Source organism: Rissa tridactyla, chromosome 1 (genome assembly GCF_028500815.1).
Source record: "Rissa tridactyla isolate bRisTri1 chromosome 1, bRisTri1.patW.cur.20221130, whole genome shotgun sequence".
NCBI lineage: Eukaryota > Metazoa > Chordata > Aves > Charadriiformes > Laridae > Rissa > Rissa tridactyla.
This window is the reverse complement of record NC_071466.1, coordinates 97,366,459-97,381,358: the sequence shown is the minus strand read 5'-3', so window position 1 is coordinate 97,381,358 and position 14,900 is coordinate 97,366,459. Positions and strand designations below refer to the sequence as shown.

Below are 14,900 nucleotides of genomic sequence, written 5' to 3'. Positions count from 1 at the left end.
ACACTCCCTGTAGATCTGTGCTTCATAAGACACCTGAATGCTTTCTGTAAAGGTGTTTTTTAGTGTCTGAAAACAAAAAATTCCATTCTAGTAGGAAGGAGGCTTAGTTAACTCTCCTCTTAGCTGATTAGAACAGTAAGTTGTATTTGCTTTTAAATTCAGAGCAGAACCTCAATTTCCCTTTCTAAATCACTTCAGTGTTGTTTTTCTTATTCTGCCTTTTTGCAGATAAGACAAGTATTCCAGCAATTGTATGACGGATGTGGTGGCAGAATGAAGATGGACTTTATTTCTATGATATGGCAGAAACAAATTGTTCCCAATTAACTTGTTTCTTTTTCAGGATGCATGTTTCAAGCCAATGTGTCTGGCTATGCTACACTCAAAATGGAATTACTTTTGCTGACCAAGTTTCACAAAACACTGGCATCCACAGCTGATGATCTCAAATTAGATATTGAAAGATATTTGGAGGATATTTTGGTGTGCCTTAGCCAACGGTACAAAGCTACAATAGTATCCAGATTTTCTTGTGCTGCATTTCTATTTTTTAGCTTTAGGAGATCTGTCAGTATAGTAACCAGCTGAGTGTGTGAGCTCCTGAACAGTTTTTCAAAGAAGGGAACTTCAATGAAGGTCAACACTGTAACAGGCTTCTAAGTAGGCCTGTATACTTCTCTCGGCTTGGTCCACCTAGTTGACATGTTCTGTTGTGAATTATAATCACACAAGAGTCTTAGTCACAAAGACACACATTGTTAGATGTTATGGATTAAAAAAAACACCAAAGAACACCCCCCACAAACCAAACCCAAAGGATAGTTTTCCACAGGGCGGTAGATGAGAAACTGAGTATCTGAGACAGGTAGAGAGTTACAGCCTGAAGTGATGCTGTGCTTTTTCTCGTTTTCCTTCTCACAACTTTGCATGTTTCTGTGCTTTATATGAATGACGTTAACTAGGATTTTAAGTTGAGAGAACAAGGTGTGTGTGATGTACCAGTGCTGTGCATCAGCAGAGGGCACTACGTGCCTATAAACCTGTGCAACTGCGAATTAACATGCAGAGTGACATCTTGGTGAAGTTAGCAACAGTTACTCCAAGGTTTAGACGATTTAGCTGAGGGAATATCTGTGCTCAGTCAGTGATCCAGAGAATGCACCGCACCACCTCGTTTCTTCCAATGAAAGCTGACTATATTTATAAGATGTTTATACTGTGCTGTAAAAAACACATGGATCATTGGCACCAGGGGCTTTAATTCACGATACTGCATCCTACTCGGGCGCCACCTGGGTACATAACATTTAGGGGAGCATGAAGTTGTCTTGTGACTGCAAAAGCAGACTTCCTCCTGAGATCCCACTCTGCGTTGAGATGCTGATGTTTCCTGGTAGAGCGCGTTCCTTCTCAGCCAACCATTCACTCAGTCTCACCCTCCCAGGAGAAAGTGTGTGGGATCCTGTCCCTGTGCCCTCCCAGCTGCTGGGGCTGATATTAAAGGAGTTGCTGATACTCAGTTGCCATGTTGTGGTTTTCTCCCCCTGTAATAACCCACTTCTTGTGTCAGCTATTTGACCTGAAACAGAGTTGATGTATGCAGAAAGTTTATTTCTGTGCTAATTATATTACATGGGTCCAGTATAACTAAGCCAAATGTTGGTTGACGTGAAACAGATGGATGAGAAAATCTGTTGGGAATTGTAATATTTGTGACAAGCACTGGATTTCTCATTTCCCTGTTTGTTTATTCCTGAGACAGCTGGGTTGCATGAATTTCCTCCCTATAGTTTCAGCTTCTTCAGTATGCTTTAGCCCATCCTGCAGGAGAAGTTTTTGTAAGCGGCAAGTGACCCATGCAATAGCAGGTAGACCTCCAACTGCTGATGCTGGTGTTCTGCTTTTGAAAGCATTGCAAGTGGCATCATGAAATAGTTTCTAAAAATATATATATGCCTGTATTAAATGCTACTAAGCTCTAAAAAAAAAAAAAAAGGTAAGAAATACTTCTGAGCATTATAGTACTGGTGTTGAAATATGTCAAATGATCAGAAGGGGTGGTTATTATTGCTGGTTTTATACTGCTCTGATTTAGGTATAAAAATATTTGAAAAGGAAATGTTCTGTGCATCTTGGGGCATATTTTTCATCTTGCCTTGTTTTTCTTTAAAGATTATGCAGCACCAGGAGGTATGGTGAATGCTATTCCCAGCAATATGCTAGGCATAATTTCTCTAAATATCAATAAGGTTGTTTTCGCAAAAGTGCAAATTCATTAGAAATAGAGATGAAATATTTCAGTTTTTTGGAAACTACTCAGAGCTATGTGTAGTCTTTCTTTGGTGCTGCTATTTTTGTTTTTGTGTAGAGCCTAGTCTTGCAGTTTCTTCTCAAACAAAATTCTGATTGACAGCTCCTGGAGTTTTGTCTTTGTAGGAAATAAGGATCAGGCCTTAGGTAACGTCTTACAAGCTCTTGAAAGTAACTTTCGCAGGAGACTCCATCGCTTTTATGATTGTTTTTATTTTTCCAGGTTGAAGTTTGGTCTTGTGCTTTATGAGACTCGTCACACCAAATTTCTGCACAAGAGACATACCCAAGATTGCCCTTTAAGCAGTTCAAATGCAGTGAAATAGAATACTAAAACAAAGATACCTTTTGTGTGTCTCTTAGCTGTGCGCTCATGAGGAAGCCCCACAGGGAATTCGTAAGACTCGAGTTAACTCAGAGGGGATAATTCAGTTAGGATTGCCTCTGGCAGAGAAGAAAGCTCAGAACAAAATCAATAATTGGAATAGTCCATTCTGATGCTACCCTGGTTTTCTTTAGCACAGCAGTATACGTGTTTCATAAATGTAAATCTGGGAAATGCTAGGTACTTAAAACTAAGCTGATATGCTCTGTCTTTGAAATACCTACAGGATGTTTACACTAGTGAAGGGTGGCTTCAGTGTTCGGAAGAAGGCATGGTAAAACTGACTTCTTGCTGTCATAGCAGTTAGTTATGGAATTTTAATATGCCCAAAATGGCTAAAAGGTAATTACCAACATGGTTCAGATTTTACTAGCTGGGACAGGAAGGTACTCCATCTGAGAGCTTTTGCTGCTCTTTCACAGCCCTTTGGCAGCAGAATATGAAGGTGTGCCCCAATTCAAATTAATTTCATGTTAAGAGATTCCATAATAGTACACAGATGCCCATGTCAGTACCAAATGCTTCTGATGAAACAAACTCAGGATATGTTTTCCTGATTCCAATTAAACGTATTTTCATATGATTGAGAACAAGAGCTGTAGAAGTGCGCTTTTTGTTCCATGTTGAATGAAAAAAAACCAAACAAAACAACTCAGTTTTCTGGAGTACTTGTAAATGTGCTGTAACTCAGTGTTTCCAATTTGAGAATGGATGTTTTCAACCTTGGTACCTCTGGCTTATGAAGTGACTGGAGATCTACTCTGGCTATGACAAAACTTCTGATTGAAAACTTTTTAGAATTTGATGGTTTGGCATTTTATAAACCATAATCTTTCCTCAAAAGCACTGCAAAATGAAATTGTTGTTTTGCACCTACTTCTTTGTGTGTCCATGTGCCAAAGAATTAATTCCTTTCCTCCCACACTTCGCTTTCTTCCTAACTTTTGTTACCTTCGTGTTTCTGACAAGGATTCCGTTAGTCCTGCATCTGTATAAAGACTAGGTGAAAAAAGTTTCTTCTTTACTTTCTCTAACCTGTTGGGGTTTTTTTTTGTAAACTAATTTTCTCTTATTCTTACCCTTAGGTTTGATTTTTGGCCTTACTGCTTTCTAACTGTCTCTTGCTTTGAATTAGAAGTCCTCAAAGTTGTTAGCCAGCATTTTTCAAGGTTACATCTCATTTTTTATTTCTGGACCAAGTTTTGAGTCTTTTGGGGTCCCTTTGTGCCCTTTTACTGTCTCCTCTGGTGCTTGCAAACACCTGCAGGTTTGAATAATGTGCCCCCTGTCCCTTCTTTCACATTATTAATAAAGAGGCTAAATCACATCAAGCTTGACACTTCTTCGAGTAAGTGGTCTTTGGATACTTCTCATCAACAAGACCCAGTGGTGGTGGTGTTACTTGGTTCTAAATATTAAATCTTGATGCAGTATTTCTTTTGAAGCCAGTGGAAAAGTTTGGTGTTTTTTTTTTAGTGATGGGTTGGTGTGGCGCTGCATCAAATCACTATTAAAAGTTAGCACTTCTACCAGTTGACATTCAAGCTGATGCAGTGCCCACTTAAATACGTAATTTAATATAAGGTTTGAAAAATCAGCTGTGTCACACAATATGGCCTTTATTGTTTATCTATATTATGGAGTCCAGAATGCATTGTGGAAAAAATGAGTAACCACATAATGCTAATGAGCATTTCTTTGTGAATTTTTAAAGCCGTTATGCTGCCATCCATATAGTTAGTCAGGGAAATCTCATGTAAATAAAATAGCTGTACAAATTACCTGTCTTCTTCCACTCTCAGTTCAGATAAACTTTCTGACTATCTAGTAGTGGAGAGGTAGATATATAAAATCTACCTATTAAATAGATAATGAAGTAATTAGAACATTCTTATTGGCCACACTGTCACTCTCTGGAATTTATGGCCAGAGGTGTTGGATTGGAAGAATGAATCATTGTTAGTAAATGCTACATTTTTTGTAGGGCTTGGGATTTTTAGGTTAGCTGAAACTGGTTTTTTTCAAGGAAGGTATCTGAGCTCTGATTTTAGTGTATAATAAAGCTCTTCACAGCTGCTTTTTTCTGATTTTGAAAGAAAAAAACCTCCACTAAATACAGTTAACAGTTCGGTCTTTGCATGAGCATTTAGGAGAAAAAAATGTATTTTTCTCTTTTCCAGTAGCAAATAGCCAATTTTTCACCTCACTTGAGCAATGCTGATCCATCTTGGTTTTTTTGGTCTGGTCTTAGTGACTCTGCTGCAAGGTATTAAATTTGTGCTTTATTCCAGTGAACACTTAACCATTTGGTGCAGCTTACCACACCTAGAAGCCATGATTATGTGTTTAGTTTTTATGATGTTTTTGTTTGCTTTTCATCTTGTAGGGTAAGTCTTACCCCTTTAAAGGTCCATTCCCTCCTATGTGGAATCCATTGGCCTACCTGGACTACAACAACCTATGGAGGACCATGGATGAAATGGGAAAGGAGGTATGGCATGAGGAATTGCAGCTGAATGTCTCAGCTCAGCTTTGTCTCCAGGAGGGGCAGAGTGAAGGTGGGACTAGGATGCAGATAGGCCAAGCTGCTCTAGCTTCAACAAACCTGGTGCTGGCAAGAGCAGCATCGTGCCATGCATTTTGGTACACACTGATGGTCAGAGCACATGCTATAAGTGGCATCCTAGCAAGCTTTTCTGAAGGCCATGCTGCTGAGGCTGTCTGCAGGCATACCTTCATTTCTCTGTGTTTATGAACATTAGGGCTTATGCACGTGAATTTTAGCACTTTGCCTGACGATTGGGTAAGTAATATTTTAAGAGGCTTGTAGACCTCAAATGTCCTTCTCCACCCTCAAATTCAACGCAACCATTTTAGTTTGTTACCAGTAATGTATGTTTTCCATTGACTGATCTATAAGGCTTTGAGAAGAATCACAGAGAACATCTATGTTTTCACTTGCACAGATGAATGAGAGAGATATGGAATAACTCAGAGACATTCCCCAGCACTGAACTTTGCCTTTCTAGGCAAAGTTTTTAACGTTATTCACTATTCTTAAATCTGAAAAATAAAATCTTATAACAAACAAACAACAAAAACCTAAAGGTATCCTCTGTTAAGTTCACTGTATTACCTGGCAGGAATTTGCTGGCTGAATTACCATGTAAAGATGAGATTGTTTGTGATTTTATGTGTTTGTTGTCTCTTTCTTATGCCACTCGTTCATTTGCTGATGAATGCTCTTCTTTGTCTCCTTAGATTCCCAGTGAAGCCCCATGGAAGGCTCCACATGCAGAAGAATGGGATAAAATGACTATGCAAGATTTCATAGATAAAATATGCTGGACAAAGTAAGAAACTCTTTAATACGAAATATAATAGCTTATATTTATATACCTTAAGGCCTCCAAACAGGCGTTACTGCTTTGCAGACAGATACAACTACCACTAGAATAGAGCCTTTTTAAAGAAATGCGGTGAGAAAATCTTGTAACAATGGACCAACGCACCTGTTAGCACACACAGTAGATTATGTTATATTTCTATAAGTTTTTAGCCTAAAATAAAGATAAAAGGAAAATGTATTTGGGGAGAGTTACTTCTGAAGACATAGGTAGTGCCTCCATCTGTTATATGCCCATGCCCTCTCTTTACTGTGTTTTTAACTTTTAAGAGAAAAATGGTCTGGCTACAGCAGGTTTTTGAATCAAACTTTTGATGGAACAACAACATTCAGCTGATTTTTACCAAAGTGCTATAAAAATAACATTTGTCTTGAAATAGCACTAAATCACTTTAACACCCGTCATTCTGTTGTTTAACTGCTGCACTATATACCACCCAGGAAAACTGAAAATGCTTCCTGTTTTTATGTATACATCAAAGCAATTTCTCTTTACTTGCAACAATAGTTTGATTGATTTTTCTTCACACTGAAGCAAAAAAAAAAAAGTTAATTCCACCTTGCTGTAAAGCAGATTGATTTCTACGGCAACCTCTTCAGAATTGCTAAGCACCCAACGCGCGGCTGCAGCGAGCCTGCAGGAGCGTGGTGCAGAAGCCTTCTAGCACCCACTCAAGCTGACACTGTCGTCGAACGGGGGCATTTCTACAGCTTTGGCCAACCTCTGGAGAGCAATGTGATCATTCTTAGCGGGCAGGAGGCTCTTATCCAAAAACTTTTAATCTTCTGGTTGTTTTGCTTTAACAAGAGTGACAATTGCTCAAAAGCATATAGAAAGCCTTTCTAGTTTGTGTCACCATCTATATTTAGTAGAACGAAGTAGAAACGTACACTGGCAGTTCTGCTGGCCATCTGAACCTCTGATTTGGTAAGGAACTATACAAGTAAGCAAAACGCCATGCACCGGTAGTCAGTCACTCAATGTCCAATATCTCAGGTGATTACAGTCATATTTTTTCAAACTGTGATGGAATAAGACTTGACATTTTACCTGAATATTGGCGTAACTGTCAGGCTCCTTTAATTCCAAGATGCTTTTCAGATTTTATATGTTGCATCTCAGTTTGATTTGCCCAGTTTGTTCAAGATTTAGGTAACATGCTGTAGAAACTTCCTGCCCTGGAAGGTAATGATCCAGAATGGTAATCTTCTACTATTTTCTCTCATCTGTCAGCCTGTACAGATTTGCTTTTGGCTAGAGTTGCATGCTGGAAATACCCCGAGTGCTCTTGATTGAAATCATACTGCCATTTTTAGGTAAAACACTAGGAGAAACTGGGGAGCTGAAATGATGAAAAGCAATGGAAGAAGGCAGCAGAAACTAGGAGACTTTAACCACCATGAAATAGCTTCTGCTTAACAAATATTAATAAATACATATACTAATTCTTCCATATATTTCAGAGTTGATCATAGTTTACAGTATATGTTGATACAGACAAAAATGGATAAATTTTTTCTTTATTATTTTTGGTTGTCAAGAATGAAGCCAGAATGCACCCGTATTTCAGAAAATGCATCAGCTTTTTACCTTACTGGCACTCTGCATCTTTAGAAAGGGCAGAAGATGCCTTTTTTCCTCTGTAGATCTACAGCTCTTTGTAATAGTATGTTTGAGTTACGCTTATCACTTTTTTTTTTTGAAAGTTCGAACACTGAAAAAAGAAAGAGGCAAATAAAAGTGGATTCTATACTGGCTTTGGAAGTTATTGATTGCCTGATGCCTGGCGTATGAAATACCTGAATCTCAGTCCCTGTCAATCACAATGCAGTTAAGTTGAGCATCTCCCAGTCCTGTCCATGTCCCTTTAAACTCCTCCTGAGAGCGAGGGCAGAGGAAGTATTTTCTTCTAACAGGAGGAATGTTTCCCTGAGCGTTAATTAACTCTGTCTTAGTGCACCCCAAAATCTTATATGGGTTTATACAGTAGTTTTCAGTAGAGCTGTTATGAAAGCGCCAGCTGGAGGACATAAAGTAGTGATCCTTTTTCAGACACAAGTTGCTTTTCCACTTCTGTGTTCATCAGCACTGACTACCAGACCACTGTTTAAAATATTTGAGTTGAGCATCCAAAAGTATCCTTTCCCTTTTCTTGCCAGACTTTTGCATGAATACTCTGTCTCTTCACTTACGGCTTCCTACTTACACTTCTTTCCTTGTTGTGTTCCAGCTGCAGCACCCTCCCTGAGCACAGCAGAGGAGTGGGCAGTGAGGGGTTGCTGGCTAATCCAGAGAGCTGAGATAATTAGCTTAGATGAGATCCTTAACTTTTTTTATGACGAGTGTTGAATAATCTCTATGCTGTATGCGCGAGTGACTGCATTCAGCAGGTGCAAACAGAGCTGCAGATCTTTTGTGTAACCCAGGAACCATGGGAGGACATGGTGTGTTTTTAGAATCCAGTGAAGACAGGAGGGCTTGCTTCCCTTAATCCTGAGTCTAGGTTGACAAGCTAACTGCCTTAGTGGCGTAAAGTGACATAAGCTTTCATGGGCTCCTGTGTTTCCTGGTGCCCTGATTTGGCTGGAATACAGCAGTGTTTGATTAACATGTTTTTGCAGGGTTGCTTGAAAAATGTCACATAAAAGGAATTGGTAGTTTCTTACTTCATCTGAAATTAAGGAATCCTTTATCCGCAGTGAAAGAAGAGGTTGCCAAAGTCAGTCTCTCCCGTACTAAAGAACGATCTTGTCACCCTTCTCCAATTTTTGAATTAACTCACTTTCTTGTCTTTGTTGCAGAGCTGCCAAGAGTTTCGCAACTCTGTTTGTGAATGTTGATGTCACTTCTGAACCCCATGAGGTCTCTGCCCTTTGGTTTTTGTGGTACGTGAAGCAGTGTGGGGGGACGACAAGGATATTCTCAACGAGCAATGGAGGACAGGTATTGTCAGCCATCACCTTCTGTGTCTTGTTACGGGCTCTATTTTAAGTTCATTCTTTTACTTGTTTATTTTAGTTGAGAGGGCCAAGTGGGCCGTCCATGATTTTGAGACAGTAGCACGTTGATAACTGTTTCTCTTCATTTACACATTAATCCGGATCTTGCAAAACTAGTGTTGAAGGCTGTTCCTGTGCTGAAGGCATTGGCCCAGGGATCAGTAGATTTCTATCTGTTCCTGGCTCTGGTTCTTACGTGTACTTTGCTTATCCATATTGAAAAAAGGAAGTTTCATTTATGTGTATTTCTATCATGAGGCTGAAGCAAACCTTACCACTTTGGAAGCACTTAATGGAAGTAGCAACGCTACCTGCGTGAGCGTGTAGAGTGCTCCAAATTAATACTGAAAGTGTTGCCCGGAGCTGGGTTCCTAAAGATGCAAGCTTCCAAGGATTAAAACTATTAACATTTTAAAATCAGTCTGAAGAAAATGAACACTCCTCCTTAAATATGCTATTGTTCTGAAATACTTGAAATATGGTACATTATTAGTGCTTCTGCATTTCAAGAAAGGACTCTGTTAATGATCATCTACTTGAGAAAAGCAAATTTTACGAATAGTATTAGAAATAATTATATTTTTAGAAATGCAAATTATTTAATCATAAATAACTAAAAATACAGATACATTAAAACATGTTAAAATGCATAAATATGCATAGATACACAATAACTATAGATAATTTAAATGTCAATGCATTGAGTAAAATATTTGAATTCTGTATGATGTTAGAAGTGATTTGAGTTTAAGTTAGGTTAGATTATATACTGCAGGAGATATTTTTGGTGTGAGCTATGTCACTTCTTATAACTTGTTATTTATTATGAGTATCAGGGTTCCTACTTCTGATACACAGACGTCTGCAGGGATAAGAATGAACTCGAAGAAAGGTTTAAAAGTTACTGATACTTCTGGCTTTGGCTGGTGGTCAAATATGGGAAGTATTTGAGGAGTTCACTGAAAGAGAAAGTAACATGGATGCATTTTCCGGGTGAGACTGCCAAACTTCCCAAAAATGTTTTGGTAACAACAGAAGAAAGGGGCGTGTTTTGAATGCCAAGCAAAATGTTTGCCGTGATACATACTTCACAAGCACCGCTCTGCTGAGTCCTCTTTGCCGAGTTGTTGTTTTCTGTGTTTCAGGAGAGGAAGTTTGTTGGAGGCTCTGGCCAGATCAGTGAGAAAATAATGGAGCGCCTGGGAGGCCGGGTGAAGCTGAGGAAGCCGGTTGTCCGCATCGACCAGTCGGGTGAAAACGTCATAGTGGAAACCTTAGATCATGAATTATATGAGGTAATGAAACCTCTAACAGTTAAGCAACCACTTGTGCTGGGATGGCTAGAAAACCTTTTGCTTTTCTTTTTTTGACTTCTCCAAGATCCTCTACAAACATGTAGCAGAGATTTAAGTGACTACGACAGAATGTCACACTCTCTGATTGTCCTGAAGTAATAGCAATGATAGAGCTTTAAAGTGATGCCCAAAAAGCAAAGTGTATATTCGAACTCTTCCTTTGCTAGCATCTCTTCTTTGTGTTCAGTTACCTTCCGACTTAAAGGATAATTGCAAGGTGAACACAAAACCGTAGCTTAGTAATAAACTTTCTGTAGAAAACATTGCAGGCTTTGCTTCCAAGTTGCAACAGAGGAGTCCAGGTGGAAGGGAGACCAACAGACTCTTATAACACAGTGCATTTTTTTTAAGCACTGGAGAAAGAGCAGCTGCCCATCATTCAAACAGATGGCTGTTTATATAATGCTTGTTTGTTGTTTAACAAGCAGGATTTTGCAAGGGTTCAGTTTTGCAATTCTTATGCTAAATGCCAAAATTGCTTCAGAAGAAACACCCTGCAGCCTCCCCAGATGCCTGCCAAGATCATTAGAGCAATATACTTAGGATGGAGTAGTGGAGAATGTATTTGGCTTATGTATAATTTCTTTTCCAGTGCAAATATGTGATCAGTGCCATTCCCCCAGCTCTCGGCTTGAAGATTCATTTCAACCCGCCTTTGCCCCCAATGAGAAACCAGCTCATCAACCGAATCCCCATGGGCTCAGTCATCAAGTGCATCGTGTACTATAAGGAAACCTTCTGGAGGAAGAAGGGTATTGTGTTTTAATTGAATAGTAGTGACAGAGAGAGGTACATGGTAATGGAGTAGACTTTGTGTTTAGAGGATGCAGGACCTTAGAAGGAGACTCATACACTTCTATGCCATTTTTACCTTCCCCTGTTTGAAAAACTTGAGAGATCTGTTGGGAAGAGAGGGTGGACGGGGAATAAAAAGGAGGTAGGCATGAAAGCAGAACTCATGCCTGTTGTTTATTACCTTGGTTGTTCTTTGTTGTCCTCTCCTTCAGTGGCTCCTAAGTATGAGATGAGTCTCTCCCACTTGTACAGTAATGTAAAGGTACAAGTAATGTGTGATGGAAAGAGGTTTTATCCTATCAATTATCAGCCTGCAAAAATCCTGCCTTCTGGATGTACTGGGCACGATTTATTTAAAGTGTCCTCACATAGACATCCCCAGCTGGGCTAGTCATCCTGGACTCCCTTTACATGTTGAATACTTCCATCATGATTCCTCAGCTCTCATTTAGAACTTACTGAATCTAAGACAAACTGCAATGGAATAGCACCCGTTTCTCATGACTGATTATAATGAGTCCACATTTGTGTTTGTCTACAATTGTCATTTGCCCTTCATCTTTGTGAATGATTTTAAGAGTTATGGATCCTGGCATATTCTGGCTATTAGGTTTGGAATGGATTGGCAAGAGGTGACTCCCATTTCCTGATAGAACACATAGTTTGCATACTTATTTTGCTAGCACCATTGTTCTTCTTCTAAGAACAATTTATTTTTCTTCAAACCTTCCTTTTAAGAACAATTGTATTTCCAAAACAATGTAGGAATATCTCCTACGTCTGACATAAATGTGATATATGGAACAACTGTGGCAGAGGCACTTGACTATCTTCAGTATCTGAGAGCAATCTGTTTCTCTGCAATTAATAATTACGTTGCTAACCAGGTTGCAGAATAATTTATTTTTCTATCATAAATTCAACACTAGGAGATTCCTGTATTGACTTTCTGTTTTTAAGATGCTTGAAAAGGATTGTTAATTGTCAGCACATCTAAGATCTAAACTTTTCTAGAGAGGATCTAGCACTTCTGACTGAAGGCAACACTACACTGCCTTGCAGATCATCAAGGGAGCTGTGTGCTAATCTTTGTCACTTAATGGGGGTTGCTTTACTTTTTTTTTTTTTATTTATTCTCTTTTCCTTTGTTTTCATATCTCCCTGTATCAGAATCATAGAATCAGAGGATGATAGAGATTGGGAGGGACATCTGGATGTCATCTAGTCCCATGCCTTGCTCAAAACAGGATGAATTTAGATCTGGTTGTTTAGGGCTTTTTCCAGTCAAGTTCTGAGTATTTCACAACTTCTTGGAAGCTTGTTCGTGCATTTGGATACATAGATCCTAACTTCTTTTCCACCTTGTGCTTAACAGGGTATTGTGGTACCATGATCATTGAAGATGAGGATGCTGCAATTGGTTTAACACTTGACGATACTAAGCCTGATGGCAGCTTTCCTGCCATAATAGGGTAAGAGACAAAGAAAGTGTCTAGTTAATGCATTTTTGTTTTGTCTTGGCAACAACTGAAACAGAAAACCTGCTACTCTTGAAGGGAAGTACTTTAAAATAGTAAAAGGATTGAGTTTCTCAGTGTGTGATGAATATGTTCTATGATTTTTTATTTCATAAGAAATTCTCTATGATTTAATAGCTAATTTAAAAAAAAATGAAGTTCTGTTTTTCTTTTTTTTCCTCACCGTCATCTTTTGCCTTTTTGTGTGGCAAAGTACAAAACTGGGGAAGAGGAAAGGAAGGAGAAGAAAAAAGGTTCCAGATATTTAAATGAAAATTTGTTTTCTAGAATTATACTTTGGTTTGTTCTGTTTGGTTTTTTTTTTTAACAGACAGAGAGTATGATCAATCTTAGAAAGTTTATTAAACAATAATTTCCAGTTCAGTCCTAGGCTTCACCTCTTGTTGCTATATGCCTGCACCCACTGCCATATAAAGTTAAGGTCATTGGGAAACACCTCTACAAATATTCTAGCCCAAACTTCAGAGTGGTTCCTTCCACAGTGAATCCTGCAAGCGGCAGGCAGGGCATGTAACACTATGCAGAGAGGTGAAATGGATATTTTGGATAGAGACCCAAAAGCTATTACTCTGAATCACAGCATCCCATCATAAAGTATTGACATTTTAAATAATGCAGGAAATGAAGTAACATAATGGAAGTAAATTGTTTGTGGTCTTTTTGCAGTTTCATTCTTGCTCGGAAGTGTAGAAGACTGACAGGTCTCACTAAAGAAGAAAGGTAAGTACAAACACTGGAGATCTGCGTGGAATCTGAGTCAATTTTTTTTTTTATAAATGACCAGAGCAGGAAAAAAATGCCCCCAGTTTGAAGGAAGTTGTCTGTAACCTTGTGACAGTAGGCGGACGTCACTTGAAGGAAGAAGATATTTTACTTGGTTTTGGGTGAAGGCCCCACAGAATTCCTACAAACTGGCAGCAGATGAGGTAGCTAGCTCCTGCCCTTTGGAAACTCTCTGGTCCTGGTTCTCATTTTCCATCAGGGCTGCTCTGCTTATGTGACTCTAACAAAAGAACTGCTTTAAGCTGCTGAATATGAAAGTAGTGTAGATATTCTGCTGCTCCCACTGGAAAGGGTTGAGGGCCAGCTTCATTGGCCCACACTGCTACCTCTCTGGATCCCTGCAAGTGTGCTGAGCTTTTTGAAAGCTTGTCAGAAGGGGCAGGTTGGGCCACTGTGCTTGATTATTTTTTTTTTTTATTTTATTTTTTCTAATCACCCTGGAGGGTGCTTTCAGTGTCTGTAACTTACCTCAGCATCATGAAAGGGTCAGGAAGCTGCCTCCAGCTCTCCACCCTCAGTTATGGGGGGAAAAAATGCCCGTTAGGCACAGATGAAGGTGTTTGTTTGTTTTTACTGTCATCTTGAAACAAATCTCTGCATTCGGTAGTGCTCTTTCGTTTATTACTGAAATAGAATTTACAAAGTAATGAGGTTTTTCCATCACACTGATTCTCGGTATCTGATCAAATTAAAGCTACAAGTAGAGAGTTTGGATATGAGGGAAGCCTTATTTTGACATGGAGAAAATACATTTGTTTTTCAAGCATGCCACAAGGAATACCGTGTCCAAGTAAACATTTTTACAGTAATAGTTAGTCTAACTAGAGAAGATGTAGTCATCTCAGATTAGCTTCGGAGGTAGTCTAGCCGTCTGTAGATAAAGGGTCTAAATGGGGCTGTTAAGGTCCCAGTCTTTTCAAATGGCAGCCTGGTACCACAGAGCACTTTTAATTTTGGCAGGATTGGACAAGGCAGCCTTTTCCTCAGCACTCAGGCTTTGAGATAGACCCCCAGCAGGTGTGTGATGATAAAAGTAGTGTAGATATTCTGAAATACAGCATGCCCAGCATTTAAGCCATCATAAACACCAAATGGTGTCTTACGCTGCGTGTCAATAAACTAGATACAGATGAGCATTTGCAGTATTTGAGAACAGCGTCTCTTTCTGTGAAGTGAAGCGTTGTCCTGACTGTTTGCGAGGCACCATTAAGGAAAGGTTGCTTTCCCCTGGGCGTTGAAAGCATTAGCAAATTATCTCACTCTGCTGCTGCCTACCGCCAAGTTTTAAACAAAAGGATTTTGAATTCTTGTCTTTTGAGGAATAAACC

At 39.2% G+C, this 14,900-nt stretch overlaps 1 protein-coding gene across 2 annotated transcripts in view; it reads left to right on the top strand.

Moving 5' to 3' along the window:
* LOC128909277 (amine oxidase [flavin-containing] B-like) overlaps positions 1–14,900 on the top strand; it is a 58,754-nt gene that overhangs the window by 31,982 nt on the left and 11,872 nt on the right. For both annotated transcript variants that reach the window (XM_054200718.1, XM_054200710.1), the window contains exons 4-10: positions 5,082–5,186; positions 5,957–6,048; positions 8,904–9,045; positions 10,247–10,396; positions 11,049–11,208; positions 12,627–12,723; positions 13,456–13,509. In XM_054200718.1, the coding sequence (XP_054056693.1) occupies positions 5,082–5,186; positions 5,957–6,048; positions 8,904–9,045; positions 10,247–10,396; positions 11,049–11,208; positions 12,627–12,723; positions 13,456–13,509 (800 nt within the window). The remainder of the gene's footprint in view (positions 1–5,081; positions 5,187–5,956; positions 6,049–8,903; positions 9,046–10,246; positions 10,397–11,048; positions 11,209–12,626; positions 12,724–13,455; positions 13,510–14,900) is intronic.